At 41.8% G+C, this 22,700-nt stretch overlaps 1 protein-coding gene across 2 annotated transcripts in view; it reads right to left on the bottom strand.

Moving 5' to 3' along the window:
- EOGT (EGF domain specific O-linked N-acetylglucosamine transferase) overlaps positions 1-22,408 on the bottom strand; it is a 57,774-nt gene extending 35,366 nt beyond the window's left edge. For both annotated transcript variants that reach the window (XR_005722220.1, XM_040247222.1), the window contains exons 1-9: positions 22,296-22,408; positions 20,657-20,712; positions 18,772-18,995; positions 17,288-17,388; positions 16,572-16,680; positions 12,424-12,518; positions 11,981-12,085; positions 8,364-8,470; positions 4,729-4,832 (exon numbers count right to left, since the gene is read on the bottom strand). Coding sequence is in view for 1 of the 2 variants with exons in the window: in XM_040247222.1 (XP_040103156.1) it covers positions 4,729-4,832; positions 8,364-8,470; positions 11,981-12,085; positions 12,424-12,518; positions 16,572-16,680; positions 17,288-17,388; positions 18,772-18,981 (831 nt within the window). In the remaining variant the exon portion in view is untranslated. The remainder of the gene's footprint in view (positions 1-4,728; positions 4,833-8,363; positions 8,471-11,980; positions 12,086-12,423; positions 12,519-16,571; positions 16,681-17,287; positions 17,389-18,771; positions 18,996-20,656; positions 20,713-22,295) is intronic.
- Positions 22,409-22,700: the final 292 nt, after the last annotated feature.

Raw genomic sequence — 22,700 nt, forward strand, 5'->3', positions numbered from 1 at the left:
CCCAGGCACTGTTTTAAGAACTTGACATTATTAACACATTAAACCACTGCACTAACTTCATGAGTGAGGGAATACCATTATCCCTATTCTATAGATGAGGAAACTGAGACAAAGTTAAAGTAATCTGCCTCAACTGTAGAGCCGCTAGGACTACAGAGCTGGGATTAAATCCAGTCTCTTTGGTTCCAGACTCCATACGTGTAACCTCCATATGTGTATATGGCAGAACTAGTTCTTTCTGGACACTTACCAAATGCATTTCATTTTTGAAAAGTAGAAATTAATTACTACTCCATCAGCTGAAGGAAGTAGGTCAATTTATATCAAAATGGTAGAATTTAGATGGAAAAATTCAGCCAAAAGAAATAAGAAATACATACTGTAGGGTTACATTCAAGGTCTCTAGCTGGTTACACATGATATTCATTATGTCTATGTCTTTTTATCTTTACAGCATTCTTTTTTTCAGATTTTGAAAATTTTATGTTGCACATATTAGAGTGATTTCAAAGGTATTGAGAACTGATAGATGTGACGATAAAAAATAAAAATTATTTCCTTCAGTGGGTCTCCGGTGCTGTTCTAATAAAGGCCCTTCTCAACACCATCAAAAATTACATGTTCCTGTTTTGGTTCAATAATACATAAAGGGTAATTAAAGAAGTGATTCTAGGCAGTTTCCTGAGATAAAATACTTGTGATGAAATAAGATGAAATAAGGAAATTTTAATAATAAAATACAGTGATCCTGACTGGTCCTTTTTCAGAGATGGCGTGTGTTATTCAGTAATAACCACCTCAAGAAGCTTCTTTTTCCACATCCCTCAAATTCAAATGATTTGCCACAGAGGAAGGAGGGACTTTTCCAGTCTTATGTTGAAGAATATTTGTATAGTCTTAGGATGACATAAAATTTCCTCCTGTGTATATCTCAAATGTAAGACAATCTATGACTTAGAAATTTCCCTTATAGGAATCTGCCCTTCAGAAATTCTAGGATGACTGTGTAAAGATACATATATATGAAAAAGATGTTCAGGACAGAATTTCTGTAAAGAGCAAAGAACTGGAAACAAATTAAATGTGATCAGAGTAGGGGCAGAGGGAAATACATGCACTAAGGCATTCCTGGTGGCTCAGACAGTAAAGAATCCACCTGCAATGCAGGAGATCCAGGTTCAATCCCTGGATTGGGAAGATCTCTGCTGGAGGAGGGCATGGCAACCCACTTCAGTATTCTTGCCTGGAGAATCCCATGGACAGAGGTGCCTGGTGGGCTACAGTCCATGGGGTCGAAAAGAGTCAGACACGACTGAGCGATTTCACATTATGTATATATACACATCCTTATGTAAGTCCTTGTATAAGTGTTGTATAAAATGTGTTTACATTTATTAAAATAAAGTCTTGCAATGTATTCTTACATATGCTAACCGCAATTAATCTTCAAAGGAAATGGAATTTGAGGAGATAAAGGAGACTTTAAAAAAAAAATAAAAACTTTATATACTTCTGGGTTGATCGAACTCATTATAACTTGGTCTTAGTTGTATAATTAAAAATAGTAATAATAAAGCTATAGTACACTTCTCAGCACAAGGAAAGGCGGAAAGCCTGCAGAAAGCTCCCTGGTGCTCCTTGTGTAAGAGCAATCCTGCCATGCCCAGAAATGCGTCTGCAGGAGTGTCCCCGGGCGTGTGGCTCCAAGTCAGCAGTTACACTGCCGAGCTCTGCGCAGGTGAGAGGGGTGGCCCCAGACGCTTCCTTGCGGGGAGAGTCTGTAAACTGACCTGAAGTGCAGCACCGCCAGCTCCAAACTCCTCCTCGGGGCACACAGCTTGTCCAGGACCACAAAGACTGGTTCCAGGGCAACACCATCCACCACAGGGGGGTTCAACTCATGTCAGCCTAGGGTGGCAGAGCTGCTTCCCTCAAGGCCTTCCCAGCAAAAGAGAACCAGGTGGCAGCCACAGGACACCTCACCCACCCATATCCTCCCTACAGGCTTCCGGGGGGTCTCGATTCTGACACAACCTGGTACTTGCCTGTCCTGAGACCCTGACTGAGCCATGAGCAAAGGCCTCTCTGACCAAGAAAACAGGTTCTAAATGGATGCACAGAGAGGAGAAGAGGAGGGAGGTCACATCAGAGTGGCCAACTTGCTCGACTAAGTGCACCCTGCGAGTACAGGGCAGTCGAGGTCAGACTGCACTAACACCATGTATCCCATTAACTGAGTAACTGGGGAGCCCCATGGTGGCCATGCACCTTATTCACTCCACCCCAGCAGGCCTAGAGAAGGAGAGAGGCTGTAGACAGTGGCTCAGTTTAGTTTACTCCACTAGAGGAAGACACGGAAAAGCATGCAACGAGATACAAGGAAGCTTCTGGAAAACTTTCCATCAACTTAACAAGATCTTCAGGGAAGTACAGGGAGATGAGGAAGCACTGTGGTTGCAACGCACAGGTCTGGGGACAACTGCTTAGATGGGAACCCTGACTCCACCCCTCACCGCCTGTGTTGTCTTAGAAATACTACCACCTCAGCTTCCTCATCTATAAAATAAACAAATAAAAACCCTGGCCCACCGACAGTTGTGAGCATTATGAGAACATCAGATGTAAATGAAAAATTAAAAAACCACAACAACCCTGAGTTAATCATTCAGAGCTACAGGGAGCCTGTGCATGGGACCTAGAAACCACAATCATATACAAAAAGAGGAAAGAAAGGGACAGCAGATCCCTTTGCTCAGAAAAACATTTCTAAGAAATAGAACCGTAGTGGCAGCAAAACTGAAACACAAAGGGGAAGTGAAAACACGTGCAAAGAAGGAAAGCAAAAAGTGAGCATTAAGTTGCTGAAAATGTTAGAAACAGTTCTCATCAGGCTTGAAATCAAACTATAGGGCTAGGAAGCCATGATGATGAAACCTCTTGTCACAGCTCTGCTACCAGCCCCTCATCAGCAAAGAAAGTGTTAGCAAAACAGTTCCCCTTCTGCAAGACAACCTGACCTCAGTTCACGGTGCAGCTCTGCCCTCTGGAACTGGACAGCATGCCTCCACCGTGTGCTAGGGGCCATGGCTTGTGATTCTACAAGACACCTGACGGGTACACTGAGTGAGGAGGGAAGAGAGCTCAAGGACTCCTGTAACTGGCTTGCCTCTCAGGATCCTGGTGGTGTGGCCAATGCAGTTGTTTCAGAAGATCCTGGCCCTGGGGGACCTGTACCTGTCCCAGGAGGAATCACATCTCCCTGCGAGGAGTCCTGAGAAGCAGTGCCTAATGCTGCCCTGCCAGCAAGCTGTATTTCCCCTGAACCATCCTTCTCAATAGACTTGGGGTAAGAGGGGGGCCTGTGAGCATCCTGAGCATTGGAATGTCTGGGAGAACCTGAGGTGACTTCTTGGTGGGTGTTCCCACTTCCCAGGTTGGGCAGCCTCTAGCATGCACACTATATACCATGTGTTCTCCAGCCCACTGTCACGGTTACCATTCAGAGCACATGTGCTGTGGATCAGGCGCTGGGACTGTTTGCACATGATATGCTTTATCCTCAAAACAACACTGAGGTAGATACTGTAATTCTCCCATTTTAGAGGCTAGAGTACCAGGGCAACTTTGGGATGACTTTGGCTAGTGGAAGGGCCAGCTATAGGAAAAAAACAAGTGAAAGGCAGGCAAAGAAAGAGAAGAGGGAAAAAGAGGCACTAAAAACAAATAAGCCCATAGCAGCTGTGATTTAACACATGTAGCTACATGCAGGCCTAACACTCAGGTACATGCAGTTGCAACCTGGAGCAAAGCAGGAAGCAACCGGGAAGGCGCAGTGAAGCAAAATGGATGGCAATCACCAGAGGCCAGACTGTGAGCAGAGGCAGGCTCTCCCCACCCAGGGACCACAGTGGAAATGGATGGTGATCACCGAAGCCAGACTGTGAGCAGAGGCAGGCTCTCCCCACCCAGGGACCACAGTAGAAATGGATGGTGATCACCGAAGCCAGACTGTGAGCAGAGGCAGGCTCTCCCCACCCAGGGACCACAGTGGAAATGGATGGCGATCACCAGAGGCCAGACTGTGAATAGAGGCAGGCTCTCCCCACCCAGGGACCACAGTGGAAATGGATGGCGGTCACCAGAGGCCAGACTGTGAACAGAGGCAGGCTCTCACCACCCAGAGACCATAGTGTAACAAATGATGATCTTTTATACTTGTCTCAGAGGCACCCTAAGCTCTACCTCCTCAAAGCATGGAAAGCAAGCTTCTACAACCTCATTCTAAATTTCAAAAACATGTGCATCTTCCCATATGTATCAAGGTTGTAGTTCAGTCACTCAGTCATGTCTGACTCTTTTGTGACCCCATGGACTATAGCCCGCCAGGCTCCTCTGTCCATGGGATTCTCCAGGCAAGAATACTGGAGTGGGCTGTCATTCCCTCCTCCAGGGGATCTTCCTGACCCAGGGATCAAACTCACATTTCCTGCATTAGCGGGCGGATTCTTTATCACTGAGCCACCAAGGAAGCCCAGCCATGTGTATACCTACACATAAATTCATCCACACAGATGCATTCACACCATCTGCACATGCATGAATATGTATGTGTACATGTGTAAATGTAAGTGCGTGCATCTTAGAAAATCCTATTACATGAGATGAGAGTCAAACCAGTACTGAGCAAGGTAAAGACAGCACTGAAGCAGAAAGCCAGTTCTTACTTACCGTGTCCCACATCACAACATACACGTCTGTGCTAAAGGAATTGTTAACGTGCTGGGTAATGTAAAGATTGATGAAATCACAGAAGTGGTGATACATGTTAACACCTAGGATCGAAAGAAAAAAGAAATTCATGTCCATTAACCCCAAAAGAAACGATTACACAATTTTTATTCTACCCCATCTACTTACAGTATGGTAGACTTTTAGCTGAAATGAATCAGTGGAAAATTAACAATTTTCTAAACATAAAATGATTATACACAAGTTGTCCTCAGTTGACAGATTGATTTTGTTCAAACATTCATTTTCAAATCGATCATGTGAAAATTAGGAATGCCTTTTCCTTACACACTAAGAAATAAATGATCACTAAGTTCCCAGAAAAAGTAACAGAAGCTTCTTTAACTCAACATGAGAACTATAGAGCCATTAAGATTAATCACTATTTTTATGATCTTTTATTTTTAAAAATCAATAGATACCTGCTCATGATGGTACTGGCAATGATGGCAATTATTAACATTTTGGTATTTTTTCATTCCTGTCTCTTTTTCTCCTTTTAATCACTACTTATAATATTGCTTCTTGGGAAAACAGTAACCAGTTATCATTTAAACAGCTGAAACCTCATGTCCTAATTAAAAGTGTAAGAACTCTGGACTCAGAAGAAGAGGTTGAAATTATGAACAACATTCTCAGGTAAGTCTGTAAATTCCAAAGCTTCAGCTTCTCTACTGGAAATAAGAAGTCAATATACTTAGATGCCAGCTTTTAAAGGAGACAGCCTAGTGCCTGGCACAAGGGAAAACTTCGACCAGCTGGAGTGTGCTGGGTCAAAGAGGAAAGGGGAGGGTGGCACTGCTCTTTGTAAGTTCCTAATTCTGGCATTCACGAGAAATAAATGTATAAATCTAAATGGGGTGAAATTCCAAGAACTGACACCTTAAAGGAAAGGTCAGTTAAAAGATAAACAGTGACTTTCAAAAGCAGAAATCATAAAGTATTCTGACTTCATTCCTAGCAAATAATAACACTGTGTGCCAGAAACTAAGAGGAAAAAGGACTCCATTTATAAAAGTCAGGTCATTACACTGTACACCTTCAACATAAACAGTACTGGATGTCAATTATATCTCAACAAAGGAAAAGAAAAAGAAAAAAAAATTACTCCCTTTTTAGACCAGTATCTTAGGTGAATGTTTGGAAGGACTTTTTTATTTTCACCCAGAAAAATCCTGCCAAAGAGCACATTTTCAAATAAACAAGGAAAATGATGTCTTATGACAAGCTATCTCCTTGTCCCAGATTAGCACACAGCCCGCATTAGCTTCTCATGAATCGTTCAGCAACTTCATACACTTACTGAGGGAGGCCGAATGAACAAAACAGCAAGGATTTATAAAAGAGGGAAAAAACGTAGGCTCTGTCCTCAAGAAACAGGCCCCACTTGAGTATTACTCTGTGGAATGCTCATTTTCTCAAGGTAACGGTTAATATGGGGGCATTCCTGGTGGCTCAGTGGTAGAAGAATCTACCTGTCAATGCAGGAGTCATGGGTTGGATCCCTGATCTGGGAAGATCCCACGCACCGCGGAGCAACTAAGCCTGGGCTCTAGAGACCATAAGCCACAACTCCTAAAGCATCTCACCCCTCCTCCTCATCCCCTCTCCTCACCACACTACCCTAGAGTCTGTGCTCTGCAACCAGAGAAACCACTGCCAGTGAGAAGCCCGGGCACAGCCACTAAACAGTAGTCCCCACTTGCCACTAGAGAAAAGCCTGTGCAGCAACAAAGAGCCAGCACAGTCAAAAATAAATAAATAAAATAATAGAAATTATTTTCTTTTGAAAGAGCGAAAACTGTTTGATGTATGTTTATGAGATTTGTTCACCTGTTTTTTTTTTTTTTTTTAAAGTTAATATGAGAAGGAACACGGGCTGATAGTGTTAAGTTGGAAGAAAAAGGTAGAGTTATAAACACAGGAAAGAAAGGATGCAGATCTACCCTCGCCTATTATTCCAACTTTATATTCTTTATTGCATAAGTAGCTACATAAATTCAACCATTTCCACATGCTCAACCCTTCCTCAGACAGATTAGTGTTTTCTTTGCTCCATTTTAATCTGCATATTTTTAAAATGTGTTGGGACCTTGAACATAGCAGTTTTACCTGCTTGCATTTCTAAAACCTAAACCTGTCTGATTTCTGAATCTCAGACTTTGTCATGTAAGAATTACGACTTCAGGAAGTGGAGCATATTAAAATTATGATCAATAAATTAGAGGAATTCTGAAATATTCGTGACAGGGGGCTCTCTATATTTCATCATAAGCCCAGCCTCTCATGAATTTGGATGTGGTGTGGCACAGAAATCTCCATTTCTTGTAATGAGAAGGATAACAGGTACAATTTGTGTTTCTTCTCTCCAGGGCAGCAAGTTCACAAAGCAAAAGCTGTGCTTGCATGTGGAGAATTAGAAGTTTTAACTGTAAATAGGACAATAATTTTAACTTTTATTTTTTTTCCAAGAATATATGCCAGGGCTAACTTCCAAAAGAATTTCAAGTTAGCTTCAGTCATGGAGACAGTATCAGAAAGTCCGCCTGAAGAGGCCACAGGCCTTCCTTTCCCACCTACACTGCATACAGGGATCTTAATTTTAAAAAAGTTCTACTGAAGCACCAGCTAAATCAAGGGATTAGAGAAACCACATGGGGTAAATTTAGTTGCAAAAGGGGTACCCAGGCATTCTCCACTCATCTTTCGATTTTCACTGAGTTATTTGACAATGATATGAAAGTTTCTTCTAGCACGCCAGAACATAAAACAGTGGGAAGTTCAAATTAGTTCACTTTTTCAAGAGAAGAAAGCAAAAAGTAAATCTACTGTTCAATGTCACCTTGCTACCGTTGTTCAGTCACTAAGTCATGTGTGATACTTTAAGACCCCATAGACTACAGCATGCCAGGCTTCCTCATTCCTCATTATCTCCTGGAGTTGCTAAATCTCATGTCCATTGAGTTGGTGATGCCATCCAACCACCTCATCCTCTGTTGTCTCCTCCTTCTCTTGCCCTCAATCTTTCCCAGCCTCAGGGTCTTTTCCAATGAGTCAGTTCTTCGCCATCAGGTGGCCCAAGTATTGGAGCTTCAACTTCAGCATCAGTCCTTCCAATGAATATTCAGGGTTGATTTCCCTTAGGATTGATTGATTTGATTTCCTTGCTGTCCAAGGGACTCTCAAGAGTCTTCTCCAGCTACTGCAATTCGAAAGCATCAATTCCTCGGCACTCAGCCTTCTTTATGGCCCAACTCTCACATCCGTACATGATTACTGAAAAACCATAGCTTTCACTATATGGACCTTTGTCAGCAAAATGTCTCTGCTTTTTAAAACACTGTATAGGTTTGTCATAGTTTGTCTTCCAAGGAGCAAGTGTTTTTTTAATTTTGCGGCTGCAGTCACCATCTGCAGTGATTTTGGAGCCCAAGAAAATAAAATCTGTAACTGTTTCCACTTTTTCCCATGTATTTGCCATGAAGTGCTTCCCAAAGTTACAGGAACACATATATCAATAAAAAGGAACAAAGCCACATTAACCAATAAATAAAATAGACAAATTAACTTCTCACCAGCATCTAGTTTCATGAAGTAGGTTGGTTTTTCAATAACAATGTCACACTGAGCATCTTCTACAGGTCTGAAGTTGAGCTCAGTGTAGCTCTGTAGCTCCGCAAACCTGGAATTAAGAATCAGGAGATGCTTTAAAGGGCTCCTCCTGGATCTCTTGTTGCAATACTGTAATTCAGGATCTGTTCATTAGGTGAGTTTTATTTCCAGAAAATACTCATAAACACATGTGAAACTTCTCAAACTTACTAATACTTATGCAGCTTGATATCAATTTTAATGTTCAGACAAGAAATACAAATGATTTTAAATTTCAGCCTAATGTGCAAGAGCAATTGGGAACATTTCTGACAAAGAAGAAATTTCCACAGAGAGTTGAAAAAACAAAAAATCTACCAGTAATGTGGAAAGATTCAGAAAGGTTTCTTGCAGTCTGGCAAGGCTCAGAAGGAACACTGACCCAGAGAACCTTTTTGGATTCTGAGAAAGACAGCATACCAAGACTTATCAAGTTCCTTGGGAAAAACTGCAGACAACTACATTTCCCAGAAGAAAGAAAACTCTGTTTCTCGGAAAAGCACTTCTAAAGCCACTTGGTACAATTTTATTCCATACAAAAGAAGACAATCACAAGTTAACCTACAGATCATTTGTAAACTTTTTATCTTTGAGACTATATGTGACTTAAGACAAGTATCAAAGAGATCCTTTTAAAACACACATAATGGTAAAATATTTATTCCAGTGGTTTTAAAAATATGTCCACAAATACTTCTCCCTTCCAGAGGTGGAGATGAATTCCCTGCCCTGGAGGGTGAGCTGGACTTAGTGATTCACTTGTAATGAACAGAATATGGCAGAAGTGATGGTAGTCACTTTCGGTGTGACCATTAGGGTATAAATATAAAGACTGAGGCCTCCGTTTTGGGCCATGCTTACACGTGTTCTCTCTCAGACAATATGATCTTGGGGAAGTTGGCTGCCAGGCTGTTGGCAGCCTTAGGGAGAAGTCCATATGGTAAAGAAATGACACCTCTAGCCAACAATCAGAGAAGAAAATCTAAAGATAACAGTTACATGAGTAAGTTTAAGAAACAGATTCTACAGGCCCAGCTGTGCCTGAACCCACAGCTAAGCTGCCCCCAAATCCTGGCTGTCAGAAACTTTGTGTGATAAAAAATTTCACTGTTTTAAGCTGCTAAATGTTTGAGTAATTTATGATACAGCAATAAATAATTAACATAAATATACCCTAGGGAACTATCATGATATCAAAAGATACTAGGAAACAAATATCTAATATTTGATTTTGGATCTCAGATATCAAAGTGTACTAGGAATAGAAACGCCCACTAGAAAATAGGAACGCCTACTCCAAAAGTCTCTTATGTGAAGTAAGATCTTGCACTGCAAACTCTAACATGCCACATAAATCTGTGAAAGACAGTTTTCCTGAACAGTTTTCTTAGCATGAACGTTTGACATCAAAAACGAACACTCAAAAAAAAAAGAACACTCTTTGAGATAAATCTTAATATTTTTTTTGGATCTCTTTTTAAAGTAAAGGAAATAAAAGCAAAAATAAATAAATAGGACCTAAGTAAACTTAAATGCTACTGCACAGCAAAGGAAACCCTCAATGACATTGTAAGACAACCTAAAGAATGGGAGAACATATTTACAAATAATATGACCAATAAGAGGTTAATATCTTAAATATATCAACAGTTCATACAACTCAACATCAAAAAACCAAACAACTCAATTAAAAAATGGGCAGAAAACCTGAAAAGAAATTTCTTCTAAAGACAACACACCAATAGCCAACATGAAAAGATAATCAACATCACTAGTGAAAACATGATCAACATCACTAATCATCCAGGAAATGCAAATCAAAATCAAATCTGTCAGAATGGTTATAAGGAAATATTATTGTACAACCCAGGGAATATAGCCAATATGTTATAATAACTAAGTATTGAGTATAACCTTTAAAAACTGTGAATCCCTATATTATATACTGGAAACTTATATAATATTGTATATCAACTATATCTCACCAAAAAGAAAGAAAATGAACATTATGAGTGTCCTTTATGACTATAAAGGGAAGCATGACAGTTTCTAGGATGATGGAACAGTTTCTTTAGTGACTGTGATAGTGGTTACATTTACCTAAACATATGATATAAATTTTACTGAGCTCTACATCCAAAAAAATAAAGAATGCATGAAGTACTGATAATATTCAAATGTGTTTATTTAATAACATTGTACCACATACACACAATGCAGTATTACTCAGCTATTAAAAAGAATGCATTTGAATCAGTTCTAATGAGATGGGTGAAACTGGAGCCTATTATACAGAGTCAAGTAAGTCAGAAAGAAAAACACCAATACAGTATATTAATGCATATATATATGGAATTTAGGAAGATGGTAACAATGACTCTTTATGTGAGACAGCAAAAGAGACGCAGAGATAAAGAACAGAGTTTTGGACTCTGTGGGAGAAGACAAGGGTGGGATGATTTGAGAGAATGGCATTGAAACATGTATATTATCATATGTGAAACAGATCGCCAGTCCAGGTTCGATGCATGAGACAGGGTGCTCAGGGCTGGTGCACTGGGACGACCCCGAGGGATGGGATGGGGAGGGAGGTGGGAGGAGGATTCAGGATGGGGGAAACATGTACACCCATGGCTGATTCATGTCAATGTATGGCAAAACCACTACAATATTGTAAAGTAATTAGCCTCCAATTAAAATAAAATTTAAAATTTAGAAAAATTAAAAAATAACATTGTACCAATGTCAATTTCCTGCTTTGGATTACTGTACTATGCTTATTTAAGATGTTATCATTAGAGGAAGCTGGGGTAAGGGTACAATGGAAATTCCTTGTACTATTTTTAGACTTCTTATGCTACTTTTGAATTATTCTTAAATGTCTATGACTCTAAATTTATCTTAAAATATAAAGCTTTTAAAATCCCCCAACTCTCTAATTTCCAGAGATAGTAAATGTCTTAATAGACCTAGTTTAATATGCAAAAAATTTTAAATCAAAATGTGTTCTCCAATCTATCTAAAGTTCAAAAAGCTTATGAAAGGTGCTTAAAATCAGGGTAGTCTTTATCTTTGGAAAGGAAGATGGGGTTTGCATTTGGGAGACAGCCTGGGTAGATGATGGTCTAATTGTGACCCAGGTAAGAGTTACTCAAGTGGGCTGACTTTTTCAAAATCCAAACTGTACATTTCTCTATATGCTTGGTATCTGCTTTAATAAGTGTGTATTTTTTTTAATGTATTCTCCAAAACACATGCAGCAATTATGAGGAGCTAAAAAAATTCATTTTTGAACTTTTTTGTTAGCAAACAGTAAATACTGTATCACTTCCTAATATTTTATGAACACATACTTAAGTCAAATACAACTGATGATTCACTCTGGAGCCACCACTCCCCAGAAGCTCAGGCCAAATTATCCACAAATGGAGTCACATTTTCCATGTAGAGTCCCTACCAAAATTTGTAAGCATCAAAAATAAAGACAAATACTTCAGAAACATATTCTCCGCCCCCACCCCACCCCACAAAAAAATCTTACCAAGACTGCAGAGGGCTTTTGCGCTGACCTTGAGACATCAACAAACGAATGTGAAGTTTACAATGTCCTCCAATTTCCCCACTCTGGACAAAATCTTCCTTGAATCTAGTGGAAAAATTGAATTTGGAATTTTTTTTCATGACTCAGGCACACAGGTTATAACTAAAGTGGTCTACCAATTTCCAAAATCAGTTTTTCATTAGAAGTTAACTCTTATAACAGAACATTTCAAATTTCTACAAAAAGTAGCAAAATCGTATCTAATGTAGCCATCACATAGCTTCATAATGATCAACTCATTATGACAGGTGTGGGTCATTCATCTCCCTCTCCCATTCTCGAACCTCTTAACCATATTATTACGAAGCAAATCCAAGGCATATTCCTGGACCTGCAAATATTTCAAGATTTTCCTTAGATTTTAACATCCACTAGTGAAGTACCTGTCATGGTTTCTCTTGATGTTTCTTAAATCAAGGTAGATATTGGTGGCTCTGCAGTACTGAAGGTAACGGGAACACACCAGACTTGAGTCATTCTGAAATAAGGTGGAGAAACAAGAAAAAGATAACTGTGAGTATTAACACTGCAAGGACACACCCAGACTTGCTAGACATCAAGCTAACAGCATGTAGCCTTCAGGTTCCAACCACACACTGTGATGAATACTTCCCAATGACCCTTCTGTTTAAGAATTTTCCTCCCTGGGAGGCATTGCCCAAGCATACTTTCGCCAACTTGCAGCCTTTTAGGTTACTATGAAGAATTCCAAAATGTTCTACTTCTTTAATTTTCAAACTTTTAAGAGCCCAGAGTTGTATTTATGGTTCAGTTTATCTTCATGAGAAAAAAAAAAAGGGCACTCAGAACCCTCACTACCCTCACAGCTGTGTGAAAAAGCATTTTCAAAGACGAGCCAAAGGAAACAAGAAGGCACATGCCACAGACCTTAAAATGCAAGGCAGGAGGAGTAGTTTGTCAAATATGAGTTACTTTCAGCAAGCCTTTCCCCAGTAGTTTAGCAGTAAAGGATCTGCCTGCAATGTAGGAGATGCATGAGATGTGAGTTCAATCCCTGGGTCGGGAAGATCCCTTGGAGGAGGGCATGGCAACCCACTCCAGTATTCTTCCCAGGAAAATCCCATGGACAGAGGAGGCTGGCGGGCTACAGTGCACAGGGTTACAAAGAGTCAGATACAAATGAAGTGACTGAGTATGCATGCAGGCAAAGGAGTTTAAAAGTCAGCCATGGAGCCTGTTTCTACTTCTGCCAACTGTGCTGAAAGAGGGATAGCTTCAAAAATTCTTATCTGCTCTGGGTTGTACTGCGAGATTTAAACGCCATTTTGTTGCTTTTCCCATAACTCCCAATTGACCCTTAATGGCCACTAACCTTGACAGGCATGGTGTTTTAGAATCTAGAGTTGGTAAGGCATCACACCCTGATAGCAAAAAACCTATCAAAGCAGATCTTGGTGAGGAAAGCATTTTGCAAATCACCTTGGAAGATGTGTGCAACATAGGGTTGAGGCTATTTCTTGCCCTTTTCCAAATGAACAGCTAGACTCCAGAAAAAGTATAAAGTACTCTCTGTTAAAGACACCTCGCAGCAGTGCAGGTTAACACCTTGCTAGAATCACTTAAAGTTCTATCATGTGACACCCTTCCAAAGCACTAGAGAGTATATATTCACTTTTGGAATGCAAGTGATTTAAATATTTTTTGGTTTCTTAGATTGTCTGGAGATAACAGAGATTCCTGAGATGTCAGAGGCTTGGGCGGAGCTCAGGAACAATCAGTTCAGCTCAGTCGCTCAGTCGTGTCCGACTTTTTGCGACCCCATGAACCACAGCACTCCAGGCCTCCCTGTCCATCACCAACTCCCGGAGTTCACCCAAACTCATGTGCATCGAGTTGGTGACTCCATCCAGCCATCTCATCCTCTGTCGTCCCCTTCTCCTCCTGCCCCCAATCCCTCCCAGCATCCGGGTCTTTTCCAATGAGTCAACTCTTCGCATAAGGTGGCCAGAGTATTGGAGTTTCAGCCTCAGCATCACTCCTTCCAATGAACACCCAGCACTGATCTCCTTTAGGATGAACTGACTGAATCTCCTTGCAGTCCGAGGGATTCACAAGTCTTCCCCAGCACCACAGTTCAAAAGCATCCATTCTTTGGCGCTCAGCCTTCTTCACAGTCCAACTCTCACATCCATACATGACCACTGGAAAAACCATAGCCTTGACTAGACGGATCTTTGTTGGCAAAGTAATATCTCTGCTTTTTAATATGCTATCTAGGTTGGTCATAACTTTCCTTCCAAGGAGTGCATCTTTTAATTTCATGGCTGCAATCACCATCTGCAGTGATTTTGGAGCTCCCAAAAATAAAGTCTGACACTGTTTCCACTGTTTCCCCATCTATTTCCCATGAAGTGATGGGACCGGATGCCATGATCTTCATTTTCTGAATGTTGAGCTTTAATCCAACTTTTTCACTCTCCTCTTTCACTTCCATCAAGAGGCTTTTTAGTTCCTCTTCACTTTCTGCCATAAGGGTGGTGTCATCTGCATATCTGAGGTGATTGATATTTCTCCCGGCAATCTTGATTCCACCTTGTGCTTCTTCCAGTCCAGCGTTTCTCATGATGTACTTTGCACAGAAGTTAAATAAGCAGGGTGACTATATACAGCCTTGACGTACTCCTTTTCCTATTTGGAACCAGTCTGTTGTTCCATGTCCAGTTCTAACTGTTGCTTCCTGACCTGCATATAGGTTTCTCAAGAGGCAGGTCAGGTCCCATCTCTTTCAGAATTTTCCACTGTTCATTGTGATCCACACAGTCAAAGGCTTTGGCATAGTCAATAAAGCAGAAATAGATGTTTTTCTGGAACTCTCCTGCTTTTTTGATGATCTAGAAGATGTTGGCAATTTGATCTTTTGTTCCTCTGCCTCTCCTAAAACCAGCTTGAACATCTGGAAGTTCACAGTTCACATATTGCTAAAGCCTGGCTTGGAGAATTTTGAGCATTACTTTACTAGCGTGTGAGATGAGTGCAATTGTGCAGTAGTTTGAGCATACTTTGGCATTGCCTTTCTTTGGGATTGGAATGAAAACTGACCTTTTCCAGTCCTGTGGCCACTGCTGAGTTTTCCACATTTGCTGGCATATTGAGTGCAGCGTTTTCACAACATCATCTTTCAGGATTTGAAATAGCTCAACTGGAATTCCATCACCTCCACTAGCTTTGTTTGTAGTGATGCTTTCTAAGGCCCACTTGACTTCACATTCCAGGATGTCTGGCTCTAGGTGAAAGGTGGACCCTAATCCTAAGTGCTTATGATTCTCTGGGGCTTTAAAAAACTATCACTGAGCCCTTTGCTGTGAGCCTGGCCCTGCATGGAGCATTTTTCAGTGTGGAATCTCATTTCAGCTTTACCACAAGTTATAAAACAGGCGTGGCTTTAAAGCAGAAGAAGCTGAACATGGAAAGGCTGGGTGCCCTTTCCACAGATCAAGATTTGAACCCCATAGTCCATCCTTCTCCTATTACCCCAAACTGCCTCCTGACAATGTGTTTATCACTGAGTGCAATGGGGTATGAGTGAAAGCACAAGAAAAAGATCTGCATTTTAATTCTAGAAAGATTGAAGGCAAAGGAGAAGGAAGCAGCAGAAAATGGTTAAATAGCATTACTGACTCAATGGACATGAACTGATGACATGAACTCTAGGAGACAGTGAAAGATAGGGAAGCCTGATGTGACCTGGTGCAGTCCTTGGGGTCACAAAGAGTTAGATGCAACTTAACAGCTGAACGACAACAACAACAGAATTGTAAAAGACCACACTTAGTAGCTGTGTGGTCTTTGACAGGTTGCTTAACATTTCTGAGGACTCAGTTTTCCTCTCTAGTCCAACAGCACAGATAATACCTGCCCTGCCTATCTGTTATATTGTTTGTGAGAATCAAACCAGATAACATACTGAAAAGCTTTCTGCAAAACGTAAAGTGCCAAAAAATACAGAGCAGCATGGTGGGAGTGTATCACCTGTCCCAAACTACCAGCAAGGAAATTTATAAAGATGTAATTCATCAACTTACCTTCTTTAGTGTATGTTGGGGGGAATAATTAATTCTAAAACTAGAAATATTTGACCCACCTCAAAATATGACCATCTGATAATATGTGTGTGTAAACAAGGACATGGCTTCCAACTTGGTTTTGGAAGTTAAATAAAACTTCAAGCCAATAAATATGTGAGAATGAGGGTTTCCTCTCATAGTACCCTCTATCTTGTATTTATATTACAATCCAACTACTCCAAGTGCAAGGAATTAAGAGGTGCAAAGTATTATGTATAAAACAAGCTAAAAGGATATATTGTACAACACAAAGAATATAAGCAATATTTTGCAATAACCAAAAATGGAGTATAACCTTTAAAAGTGTGAATCTGAATCACTATATTGTATAATTGTAACTTACACAATATTATACATCAACTATACCTCAAAAAATAAATGACTAAATAGATACCACAGGTATTTTTAAATAAACATCTTCACTTATGAAGGGGTTGAACATCCACCTTTTCCTTCGGCTGGCAGAGCACATGGAGCTCCTCCAGACGCTCTCCGGCGTATCCGAAGTCGGCTTGCTTCCAGAATATTTCCTGGGCTGATTCAAGAGTGTCCGTCCTGTTTGCAAACAAAACAATTCTGTGATTTTCAACTTTTTACTTTTTCTGGACCTTAAATTTTCTAAAGGTTACATTGCTAGAAGTCAGTCATTATTTTCTTAAGTAACTATCATAATTTTAAAAATCTACCCTCACTACATGAGGTTACCAAAATAAGTTATTTATAGACTTACTCCCTGATAATAAACATACACAGTGGAAATGGATGTAGTCAGGATCATTTGGAACTGAAGACAATAAACTGTTAATTACTGTATTTTCTTTGCCCCATTAACCCTGCCTGTATTGGAAATACTGATTATACTTAACTCTCTTCTCCAAAACCAAAGTCAGCCATCCATCTCTTTTCTTAGCATATGGTGAGGAAAAGTATTTTCTGTGAACCATACTGTTTTATCCCTCTGGCAGAGGAAATGAGAGATATTCCTGTCCCAGTGGGAGACAGTCAAAACAAGTGAAATTACTCATGAATGTGTAAGCAAATTAATATCTAAAGGAATTATTATCTAATACCAAAAGAATCTAGCTGGGAATTGATGTTTCAGCATACACTGCAGAGAAAGGAGACAAGTATAGGGCAGGAGGGAATCCATCCAGAAACTTACCATCCCATATCCACATAGCTGCAAACAGGGTAACCAAATCTGAACTCTGGTCTGCAGGATTTCTCATAACCCCAGCAGTATTTCAAGCTTTCTAAGTATTTCTGGAACATAAGAGGTGTGTGTTGAGACTGGTCTACCTTCTGACATTCAGAGAGGACTCATAGATTTTTTTTTCCATGAAAAAAACAAATCTTTCTAGAACTTTCACTTTTACATTTTATAATACATACTCATGAAAGAGAAATAAGTAAATTCTAAGAAAAACAGTCTTGAGATTCTTAACAGCAATTATCTTTAGTCACCAATCCCTTCCCTACCAGGTCTGTTTTCCAAACAAAAGTCTGGGTTTTAGCTAGACTACCACAGATCATTTGAATTGGAATTTTTTTTTAATTAACATTTTTTATTTAAGTATAGTTGAAATTTACCATGTGTTAATTACTGTTCTGTGGCAAACTGATTCAGTTATATATATATACACATACACATTCTTTTCTTCAATCTTCTTTTGTATTATGGTTTATCACAGGATACCAAATACAGTTCCCTGTGCTAAACAGTAGGACCTCATTATGTATCCATTCTGTATAGAGAAGTTTACATCTGCTAACCCCAAGCTCCCACTTCATCCCTCCCCCGACCCCCTTGACTGAACTGAAACTTCTTGAAGTAGCTTAATGAAGTCAAGTGAGTAAACTGATTCTAAAATCAGCCCCAAGAGAGTCATAAAAAATGGAATTTCTATGACCAAAAGGATCACAACTAAACTGAATGGATCAGCAGCTTTATTGATTGATCAGGACCAGCAGAGATCTGGGAATACTTATAGCTCTGTAGCCCTTGGGGGACACACAACTGCTGCAGGCCAGGAGGTTGTTCTGTGGGGCCCGTGGGGGCAGTGCCAGCTGGCTTCCCAGCCCAGCCTGTCCACGTGCTTCCTGTGCCAGCACCATGGGAAAGGAAATGGCTCACAATGCCCTGCTTTGATCTCTGAGGCCTCATGAGATGTCTGAACGGGCTCCAATTTGAAACCTTTCCAACAACTCTGAAACAGAAGGAAGGCCACAGTAACAGTCTTAATTATGGAGAGACAGAGGTGTAGGTGTTATTACCAAAACGAAGTGCTGAGAGATCCTCTTAAGTGCAATTTAAGAAAAGAGAGGTGTGAAATTCTTCAGTTACTTTTAATTACATATTCTTTTCTGCATCAAATCTAATTTATTTCATTTACAGACTAAACAAACATACAGACTGCCTATTTCTTTTACTAGTGACTTAGATTTGTAATCTCACCCTTGTGAGCAGAACATACTTCTAAGCAAAGTTGAGTCACTAAGAAACATGAGATGAAATACAAACATCGACTGACCCACAGTTACAACCAGGAGTCTACCTGCAGATTCAAGTTATGATGGAAGAACTAGTAAACCAGCCTCAATTGCAACTTTTTAAAAATATGCAAGAAGAGGAGAAATAAGATTTACCTTATAAGGACAATGTGAGTCTTTTCTGCAGACTGTGGCAATATGCCTGTTATTGTGCAAAAAGAAGGGAATATGCTCTTCCGGCAGGCGGAGGCTGGTATAGTTGAACAGAGGGGTGGCTGGAATGCCATTGGCCTGGGGAGGAGCCTTGTCTTGGCCACTCAGGGGGACCTCAGGAAGCAATGCTCCAAAGACAAGCAGCATGAACATAGCAACCTCCAAACCTAAAGGTCAAATTGATAACATCCTCATTAAGACAGAGCCTTCAAAGTCAAAGGGGTTAAATTAACTTCACTACTTTACTGAATAATGTTCTTTTACTCAACAAATACTGATTGTTGTAGGCCAGGCACTGTGTCAGGAGCTAGGTATATGGTGATGAATAAAACAGGAAAGACCGCTGCTTTCATGGAACTCAGAAGCTAGTGCAGTAGATATAAAATAAACAACCAAATAAACAACTTCAGATAATGACAAGGGCTGTGAATCAAATAAACCAAGGGCCAGCACATTTTTTCTGGAAAGAGCCAGGCAGTAAATATTTTTGGCTTTATAGGTCAGATAGTGTCTGCACCCGTCAGGAAAGCAGCCATAGTTATGCTAGGAATGGGGGGCTGTGTTCTAATAAAATTTTATTTACAAAGATGGGAGGAGGAGCTTGACAGGACTCTGTTTGCTGATGCCTGAGTAAGTCAGGTAATATGATAGACAACATAGTTCGCTAGTTAAGCATGCAGACTTTGAAGCTAGGCCACCTAGGTTTGAATGTGGCTGCAGCTTTCTAAGAAGAATGACCTTCAGCAAGTTATTTAACCTTGCTGTGCCTCGGCTTTTCCATCTGTTAAATGGAAATCAGAATTTCTCATAGGACTCCCCAGAGGTAAATATTGGCAACATGTCTAGATATACCTGGCATGTTAAATGCTGTGTTAACTGTTTCTTAAATCAAAGTTTAAAGCTACATGGGATGGGGCGGGGTTGCTAAGTAACATTTAAGCTGAGATCTACATGATGCGGATCCAGGAAAACATGCCAGGAAAAAAGAAGAAAGGAAGTACAATGGGTCCGAGCAAGTGTGTACCTGCTGGATTAAAACTAACAGTCACTGAAGTATGTGAGAATATGCGGCATGCCAGGTACTCTGCTAAGTACAAGGAGGCAGCAGGAAACTCCTAAGCCCTTGTGAAGCTTTTCTTTCACTGGGTGTAAGAACAATGATATTAAGAACTAAGACTAAGAAAACTCTAGGAGTGAAATCCAGACAGTCTGCCTCAGAGCTGTACCCTTAAATTCTCTCCATCTAGCTTTAGCATTGAGAAAAGAGATAATGGTCATGAACCTTCCTGCATTTCTAACTCATCCCTGAAGGATTCAATCTCTTAAATCAGATTTTTTCTTTGTATTTCACAGATAATAAACATGCCATTTGGGGTTCATTTTAGTGATTTATTTGCTCTAGTTTTTCAAAGAGTCTCCCCACCAGATGATAAAGCCCTAGTACATATTATTTGCTTCCCAGCAGGGTCTGCTGTCACTGAAGCATACTGGAAAAATCCAAAGTTCAAAATCAGCTTTCAATGAATATGGCTGATGGAGACGGGGCCTTTAGAAACAGACTGCTATGTTCAATCACATCTCAAGTTCCAAGAGCAAGCAATCATAACTGAATGGTTGGAATGCCAAGAAGAAATTCTTTTCCCCTCTGCAGTAAATATAATTGTTCTTTTAGGTATCCCTAAACAGTATCTTGTTATTTGTAATAAAAGCCACCTGAATTAATATTTTTAATTGAGACTTTTACCCAACTGTGAGTTCATAACAATTTCACAAAATTTAAAATACACATTAATAGTAACAGTGACTCTAATTATAATGAAACATTTACCTCTTTAATCCTCAGAACCACCCAGAAGTTGCTGTGATGTTTCAAGTATGTAAAATCTGTCAGAAATGAAACACATTACCTTAAAAAGATGTTAAAGAAGACTTTTGCATCCCAGTGATATTCTGAATTAAAAGAAATATTAAGAGAGAAGATAATGAGATAATCTGTAAGCAGAGGGTCTGGCATTTCGTGAGATAAACCATAACCAGAAGGCCTGGCTTATAAAACCTTTCTCTGCCTTAACAAATATAAGCTATTAAAAGTGAGGTAGCAGGTACAATCCTCAACACAGTAACTTAACAGAAGAGATTCTAAGAGTGAGCAGGAAGGAGATGACCCACTTCATACAGGCACCAACTGGTACAGGCCAACAGGACACTCAGCAGATAAAACATTTCTAAAAGCAAACAATCCGACTGGTTCCCACCACAGTAATCCCACTCACCGAATGAAACTGCTCCCTGCTTTCAGATTCAACAGGCAGAATGGCCAGTTCTCTCCCAGAAATAGGTCATTGTTATGACCAAGTCGACCTTTTGGTTAGCCAAGTCCATTGTCCTCTACTGAGCTCTAGCCATAACTAAACGCATGGATCCGTAAACGATTTTTCCGCCAAGGGAAAAATCTAAAGGTTCAGATCAGAAACCTGGCTTTTGCAGAGGGCACGTACCCACTTGCATAAACTAGCAGGAGTGGCTGCTGTGCATGAAAGCACAACCCCAGGGCCTGACAGAGAGCCTTTCCGGGGTTGAGTCCTCTTGCAGGGAGAGCCCCTGAGGGGCAGGCTGGCGCACTTCAGGAGATGAACGCTTTAGCAGCTGAGCTACTTTTTCCTTCTGCGCAAAGCTGCTGGTTCCCCTCACCTCTCTATGGGGATATCGTGACTGGATTTCCACTGGCCTAAGAAAGGGGAAGGGAAAGGGAGAAAGCCTGAAAGCGAATGAGAGGTGAAACTCCGACAGTGACAAGGAACACAGTGGGTGAGATGGGACAACACTCTGACAGAGCTTGGAAAGTTTACAGAAGCCAGTGGACAGGTGAAAAGTTAAATGCATGTGAGACCTACAACGACTCCTAAAACGGCTCGCCCCAACTAGCACTAGTTTTACAAGGCAGGAGGTTAGAAAGGGCCTGAGATGGCCAGGTGAGGTCCATCAGCGGTCCGCTGCAACGTCTGAGGAGCCAAAGCGGCGGGGTCGGTGGCGAGCGCCCTTCCGCAGCCATGATGCCGCGCTGGGGTTCGGGGCGCAGAGATTCCCGGGGACCGCCCGCCCCCCAGCACCGCACACTGCACCCTCCCACCCCAGACCTCAACACGCCTGGGAGGGGCCTGGAAGGAGGCTACGAGCCGGCCTGGGAAACCCGGCATGCTGCCCCGCGCCCGGCGGGCCCGGGGCCCCGCGCGCCGCGGCCGGCGCCGTAAAGGGGGCCGAGCCCTCGGTAACGGGAGGATCAGGTCGGCTTCCCCACGTCCTCCTTCTCGGCCCTCGGGCGATGGAAGGCGCGGGCGGACCCGTGGAGAAGCGCCAGCCCGCCGGGAAGCCGCGCCGGGAGCAGGCAGAAGCGCCCACCGCGCGCCCGGGCGAGGCAGAGGGCGGGGGGCGGGTGAAGATTCCGCGGACCGCGGGGCGAGTCCCACCTGGAGCCTGGGAAGCCGGGGTTGTGGAGGAGGAGGCGGCGGCGGCGGCGGCTCGGGCTGAGGGAGTCGTCATAACCGGCGACTGCAGCTCACCGGAAACCTCCGGCGCCGGAGCCGGGCCAGGGGGCGCCCGGGAGCTGCCGGGACACCTAGGCCGGGCTGCGCCGGGAGCCGGTCCCCGCCCCGCATGGGGTCTTCGGGGCCGGAGCCGGGACCACGTGCGCACGACCTCACGCGGAGTCAAGGGGCATGGTCCGCAGCTCCCTGCGTTTCCCGCCAGGACGAGGACCTCTGTGCTGCGACCCCGGCCATAGCGCCAGGGGAGGAGGAGGACTTTAAGAAACTGGACTCTCCTCGAGAGGTAGCGAAAAGGCGCTTAAGGGACACTGAGACCGGTTGCATAGA

The sequence above is a fragment of the Oryx dammah genome, unplaced genomic scaffold (genome assembly GCF_014754425.2).
Source record: "Oryx dammah isolate SB20612 unplaced genomic scaffold, SCBI_Odam_1.1 HiC_scaffold_9, whole genome shotgun sequence".
Classification (NCBI taxonomy): domain Eukaryota; kingdom Metazoa; phylum Chordata; class Mammalia; order Artiodactyla; family Bovidae; genus Oryx; species Oryx dammah.